The 7,668-nt window shown below is 31.5% G+C and overlaps 1 protein-coding gene across 1 annotated transcript; it reads right to left on the minus strand.

Annotated features, from left to right (window-relative positions):
* Positions 1–207: 207 nt before the first annotated feature.
* On the minus strand, positions 208–2,603 carry LOC139523981 (complement C1q tumor necrosis factor-related protein 3-like). Its single transcript, XM_071318478.1, has 2 exons — positions 2,420–2,603; positions 208–1,131 (listed from the first exon to the last, which is right to left on the minus strand). The coding sequence occupies exons 1-2, from the start codon at positions 2,532–2,534 to the stop codon at positions 725–727; spliced, it is 522 nt and encodes a 173-aa protein (XP_071174579.1). The 5' UTR covers positions 2,535–2,603; the 3' UTR covers positions 208–724.
* Positions 2,604–7,668: the final 5,065 nt, after the last annotated feature.

Consider the following 7,668-nt stretch of genomic DNA (forward strand, 5'->3'; position numbering starts at 1 on the left):
GTCGTGTGGTCTAGCGGGACGGCTGCAGTGCAGGAGATTTGGTGTCACGATATCACAGTAGTATGGGTTCGAATCCCGGCGAGGGAAGAACCAAAAATTTGCGAAAGCAAATTTACAGATCTAACATTGTTGGGTTGATGTTTAGACGAGTTGTATATAAATATATATATATATATATATATATCATAAAATAATCAGAATATTATATGGTCAAATCAAAATTCATAAAACGAAAATAAAACAAACATTACATAGATAAAATATGACGAAAGACAAGCAACACTACACATAAGGCAAAAGGCAGCAGCGAAATACAATCTCAGAAAAAAACAGGGTTATCTCGGGAGCTCATGAATGGTTGGCGAATCACTCCACTAGTTACACCTGTCGTGTTTCTCATGGCTACATCAATTCCATGATGTCACATTTTATGATTTATAAAATGAGTTTGTACTACGATATTTCCAAAAAAATATCCATATTCTTTTACTTTGCGCTCGTTGAAAAGCAAGACTTTCAGGAATCACACTGTGAGAAGACCAATTGAATTTTCCTTTTACTGCATTAAAAATTTTAATATCTTTTGATATCTAGATTTGATAAATACCATAATCATCGAATCATTGGGCATTATTCAACCTTATTATCTTGGTGCTTTTGTTTTTATTTAATAATAAATCTTGAAAAAATGAATTTGTTTTACAACTTAGTGTATTTAGTTAAATCAAAAGTTTCCTTTCTTTATCAAAACACCTGAAAACAGATTATACGGTTCTGCGGCATACAACTTCTTCCCTTCTGTTCCTTTCGTATAAACTTCGTCTCCTTTCTTGAGACTAAGGTAAACAGTATTCGATGCAACTTCGTGTCTGCCTCCTCCGTTTGTGTACAGCCTGGTAACCTCAGCATTATTCTTATAAAGATACATATAAACAGTGTTACTATGAAATCCCATCAAACTAAAGGTAAAGCTGTACACACCTGGAACTGGAGCGTGGAAGATACCGGACCTAGCACTGTATGCTTTTCCGACATTCGTGACAACCTTGTCGTAAATTATCGGGCCATTCGGTAAAGCATCTCCATTTGTTGTTATGGCCGTGAAAGCCGCATATTCTTCCTCTACTTTATCTGTTAAATGAAATATAACATCTTCTTTTTAATGTTTTACAAAAGATATCGGTCGACTATTCAATAAGTCTGTTATGTACCTTTTAACAGATACATACAAAAAGTAAAACGAAATGAAAATGATATCAATGTCACAAAAATTTGTTTCACTCTCTTGGATTTTAATATGACTACGTGTTAACACTATGACAATACTTTATTCAGTTGTTTAGGGATCCTTATACGGTACTGACATGATTTAAAAACACACCTTAGTAAAAATTGTACTATTATATATAGATTTATTAACTCTTAAGAGACTAAGGTTAAAAATCCATCACGCAAAACTGACCTTAGATGAATTTGACTATCACTTGTTTATCAATTATGGTTTGTTAACTCTTTATCTGTTTCGGTTCTAATAAATCTTTTAAACTGTCGGCTTTGAGTGTTCCTGATGAAGTTAAACCTAGAAAAGCGATTCGGGTGCATGAAACTTGTAAGGTTTTGTTTTCATTTTTAAAACAGTGGGCAGTCAGTACTTCGGTACTGGCATGATTTATATCAAAGCTTTATAAAAATGTCCAATTATGAATTTGGAAAATATTCAAAAACCAAACTTTCCACTAACTAAAAAATAGTTTAACATATAGCTCTTCAAATGTATCGATTCTCATATACATCATTGGGCTTCAACTATTAGGCTTTGTGGGCGTTCCTGATGTAGGTAAACCAGAAAAACGTTACGGATCGACGCAAAAAAAAAGTTGTTTTCCTTTTTCTAAACAAAATCGTCGTCTCAAATTATTTGAAAAATCATATTTGGTAATGTATATCTATTGCATAACGATTCAATAAGACAACCAGGCAAAACAACGGTCACAGAAAATAAAAGAAAATGTTTTTGTGTACCTTAGCAAGTATGTCACTCTTAATACTACAGACAATCGTTAAGCGTGAAAGCTTAATCTGATGTTAAATTGTAATACCTATTCTGTATGGTTTTCCTTTTGTCAGGGCCACAAGGTAGTTTAATGAATTCTTTTTAGTCACCCTCTTTAAATTAAGTCAATATTTTTAATCGTTTTTATTATTATTATTATTATTATTATTATTATTATTATTATTATTATTATTATTATTATTATTATTATTATTATTATTATTATTATTATTATTATTATTATTATAATTATTATTATTATTAAAAATAATATAAAAAAAATATTGTAGTGTCATCAAAATATATTTAAGATTTTGGATCAAATCAAAACAATTGATTGTTGACATATTTTTAACATTTACTTACTAATTGAATCACATGATGCTCTACAGCAGCTCCCATTTAATTCGGTGCCTTCACAACCCCTTGCATTAGCAAAAACAAAAGAAATAAAGATAAAGAATAACACTCCGACAGACATTGTGATCAAACAAGATATCACCGAGCTATGAAAATATATATACAAGTGTATGCATGTTGATATAATGTAGTGCGATAACAGATTTTAATTCTGACTTATTTTATTGGTGGACACTTCTTGAAACATCCGATACATATATTGTCACGTGTATTTTTCTTTATTGAAAGTAATATAATAATTTGATTTTTTTTACGTTTAGTCAGTAAAACATGTTTCACAGTGAGGATACTATTCTGTACGCTATCCGGAAGTCGTGATTTTCGAAGCGATGATTTCCAACTGGCTAACAGGACAGTTTTGCCTACGGTAACTTTTCTAATCATTTGTTTACTCCTATATCTATAAAGTGCTTTGAACATTTTCAAGGTATGTATAGTATCATAAATATGAGTAACTGTAACAAAAACATGCATTAGAATATAAAATTTACGTGTGCATCACACCAACTTGATAGAAAAAAGTGAAATCGATGGACAATTTTGCTCTCGTAGTACAAAGCAACTAATCTTTTATTGCAAATATTTGCATCAGTTTACAATTAAATATACAATGTTTCAACATTCTTTTCGTATTTAAGTAAAATATTCGTATTTCCCATAAAAATATGTTTTCCTTGACGTTCCCAAAATAAATTACTGTACGATCAGTCTAGAACTGACTGTATTCTAGAAGTGATTTCAGATTTTTGGACTGTTTGACCTGTCGTGATTTTGAAAAAAAACAACAACGGCAATTTGAAGGTGTATACGTGTCTATGTGATATTATGAACTGTCTAGAGAACTATCACGTGTAATTTCTGTCATCAGACAATACAAATATATTTCTGATGATTTTTTGTAGACGGCAAAATAATTGTGTGTTTGTTCCGTCAGTTTATTAAAAATCAACTGCATAAAAAGCAATCCATGATTCGCTTGTTGACTTTGTTATAGTGTATCGTTGCAGTTATCTGTTTACCTATTACATTTGTATAGACTATTTACACCTTCCGCCATTGACCAATTGATGACAGCATAAATCAAGATTGTCTCTTTTAAAATTACAAAAAAATGAATAAATAAAGCTTTGCGTAGGGGAATAAGTTGTATGATATAATTGGGGTATTAAGTTTACAGAAATCATTACCTCTATCAATACCGAATGAATTTAAAATGACAAGGTTTTTCATCAATTTACTTAAATCGATTTCTGGGTTAATCCATATATGTCATTGTACTGATTGCATTTCTTAATTGCATGGCAACTTATGCAGGCGGAAACCTGGTTGAAACAGAACAAAAGAATCGAAGCTCTTTGTTAGAGGAGGCGATAAATGCTTACTGTAATGTTTACTATAGTAACAAAAAAAAATTAAAAGTTAATTGAAACAAATAAAATGACAATTTTCTTTTTAATTACGAAGTGTTCTATTTCAAAAACACCATTTGCATAAGTTTTCAATTTATCTTGTACATAGTTAAGCAGAACAATTAGATATCAAGTTTCAAGTTGGATGAAAAAAATGCATAACCTCCGATTTAAAAATAAAATTACCACGGACGGAAACCATATCAATCTATCAGTTCAGTAATTTTCGTGTCTGCCCTTCCATTATGTGACTCAAGAAAAAATTCCAAAAAATTAGTAACAATAGTATCGAAAAGAGAAAATCGAGTGCACCTTTTTGTGTTAGGGCGTGTTTGAGTTGAATATTTTGTCTCGATATCGTACAAAGCAAGAATATTTCATACATGGTCTCGCTTCATATTCTATTATTTTTATGTATTAAAGCTACAGGTTGACTTTATTACATAAAAAAATCACATTACTAAAAGATGCAATATATAGGTCAAGTGAAATACCTATCTAATGAATCACAAAAACAGAGTAGGTGGGCTCGAATATAGCTATTTTTATTACTGAAAGTACTTGACGACAGTCTTTCAAGTCAGTCCGGAATGCGATTCGATAAAATTGCTCCCCTTGTTTATTTAACTCTCCTGTCAAATCATGTAATTTCGCTACCTCCAATGGTAGACGCTACAACGATGGGTGTCGTTAAGAAAGGTACGATTAAAGGAATCAGCTAGGAATTAGACGATCACTATTGGTATATAGGTGAGTTGTTTAATAGTTGTTGCTGTGGGATAAATGCATGATTTAGATTTATTCATAATCAGGAATAGCTGGAAAGGAAAGAAACGTGTTGCTACGTGAACCCGGAAAGGCCGGGACGAATTTTAAAAAAAAATCTAGAGACGATCGTTCTGAGTGTGCCACCTACACATTCAAACGTGTACACAAGCACAGTATTCCCTATCTATGTAATGTGTTTTCATAATCATGTGATATAGGGCAAAAAAAAGGTAGCAGCTTTTTGTATCTTGTTGTTAAGCATTTCCAGGGGAGATAATGTTATTTTTCACGGTGTGTTCGATACTAGGTTTGTTACATTGTAACATTATATTATACACACTTATAAAGTGGATTAAAAGATCTTCCCACACTCAATTAACTGAATTTCAATTATTCTATTTACCGTAATGCTATTATATAAGACTTCGGAGGTTCAAATCACTTATATTCAACGTTTTTATATCGGATTTTTTTTTAATATTGATGTTGAACGGTTCAAAGAAATAAAAAAAAATCCGATAAAACCGTTGAATGTAAATGATATGAATCTCAGAAATCTTATGTATTGTCCTCTAATATAAGACCGAAGGTTCATATCATTTACATTCAACATTTTTATCGAACTTTTGTTTACTATCAATGTTGAACGGTTCAACGGTTCAACATTGGTAGGTAAAAAAAAATCCGATAAAAAATAACGGTTCAACATTGATATAAAAAAATTCCGATAAACATGTTGAATGTAAATGAAATGAAACTCTGAAGCCTTACATTATAGGACTATCGTTTATTAGTTCTTTATCCTAACTAAATGTTTTTGTGGTGTACATTACAAAAAAAAAGGGGGGGAGGGGGTTCAAAAACACCAAAATACCTTAACAATCCTACAATATGCTGTTTACAGAATGAGAGAGATATTTCGTATTCTAAAACTAATTTTTCTCACATGTTTGTTTAATATGTTGAAAATACAGACAAAATTAATGTTTAGTACGTATATCCATCCCCTCTTTTTCAATTCATTAGTTCAAGATACAGCTCAGAAGAATATGCAATAACCTACATTATTCTAACATGTGAAGACCAATGAAAACATTTGATATGATTTGAAAACAAGGCCAATTAAGTATGAACTTTGGGTTTCGTAGACATAAATTATAATTCAACATTTTCGATTAATATTTTAAATTTTCTTTATTTCATATTCTAGTATATTTAATAACATGTTTATATTTTGTGATGCATCTGATGTATAAATCCAGTGTCAGATCCGGGAAAGAGCTCTTAGTTCCGATCCGTTTGTACGGGGAACATGTGGTTGGCTTGCAACCCCCTCTTTAATTGCCTGTTTGATTTTTATGTTTGCAGTGTCGAAAAGGGAGGTAGACAGCAGTTTTATCAAGAAGTTATGTGAAAGTTCTGCTATACATCCGACAGTCAGGAATTATTCTGAAGTACACATGTCGACCAGAGGCATAGAACAGAGAGGAGAGGTTTAAAAGTACCAGATGCTTATCTGAGATTCCAATTTGAATTAAAGAAAGCAATATATAAAGATATGTAGGAGAAATAATTTATATGAATAAAGTATGCCACAAAAGGAACTTGTTTTTTTTATATACATAATTTGTCAAACGTATCCATAACAGAAGAGACGTGAATGCATCCTTCATAGCCTTGTAATACTGATGGTATTTTAAATAATTTATATAATTTCTGAGATGATATAGCAGTGCCATTGGTTTCCCCTTTCTCCTTTTTCATAGAACTTGATCAGCTGAACCCTTCTTTTTTTTTTAAATTGGAGCCCTGTTCAAGAACAGAATAAAGAGCATATGCTTAATTTTCGTTATCTTTTAGAATCATCATTTTTTTAATATAAAACAGGTTGTACATTCTCACAGTGTATATACTATTCTGTACGCTTTCCGGAAGTCGCGATTTTCGAAGCGAGAACTTTTTGGATCACATTTTAAATTTGTCAGATATACTATATTAAACGGTAAGATGTTCATCTGTACATTGCTTAATGATTAATTCAGCTGACATCGATATTCACAAATGGTTTATAATTAAATTTAGCACATTCATTATTCGTATCTTTGCCTTAATTAAGAGATTTTTAAGTGCATCACTAAGGAAAATCAGTCGGTGAACCTAAAAACAATCTTTTTGCACTCTTACTGTACAAATTAACGTAAAATCTAGACTTAACTTACTAAATAAAGTATATTTTAAGTGGTGGTAAAAGTTTCAGCTAGATCTATGAAGCCAGAAATAAGAAAATTACACTTGTTTGAATTTCTCACTGTACGATCAGTCTCGCTTGTATATTTTGAAACTGTATGATCAGTCTTTATTTCACTGTATTCTAGTAGTGATTTCAAAGTTATTTACGATACATTAGAAGATGGCATTTTTCTAAATAACACAAATATATTTTAATAAATTCACATCCTGTAAACTTTTCAAACATGTTTTAGCTTGATAGGGTGTACTCGACTTACTACATTAAGTATAAGGATGTTTGAATGTGGCTGAAATACGAAGAAGGTTTGTTTGTTTATAGAAGTTTCAGAAATGTCCTCTGTACTTAAAATTGTACAAACACACAGATTTAATTGTTACTATATAAAAATGCATGAATCTACAAACATTCGAGGCCGTACTGTAGCCTATAATTGATCACAGTTCTTTCACTTTGTTTTGGATGTAGATCTGTCTCTTTCACACTCAATTGTACACCACTTTGTAAAGCGGTGGTTTATAGTGATAATGAAGTCCGTCTTTTTGTTCGTCCGTTGGACCGGTACAACATGTTTCGCCGGTTTTGCAAGCGCATCTCCTCATAAACCACTTAATATACATTGGGGTTTCCAGACATTTTTAATTGGAGAGGGGGTCCAATCCAGGAGAAAAGAGGATTCCAAATATATGTTCCCATACAAATGCATTGAAAGTTAAAAAAAGAGTTTCAAACCGCCGGATCCCAATTTTCTTGAATCCGTCACTGGTATA

The sequence above is a fragment of the Mytilus edulis genome, chromosome 5 (assembly GCF_963676685.1).
Source record: "Mytilus edulis chromosome 5, xbMytEdul2.2, whole genome shotgun sequence".
In the NCBI taxonomy this organism is placed as follows: Eukaryota; Metazoa; Mollusca; class Bivalvia; order Mytilida; family Mytilidae; genus Mytilus; species Mytilus edulis.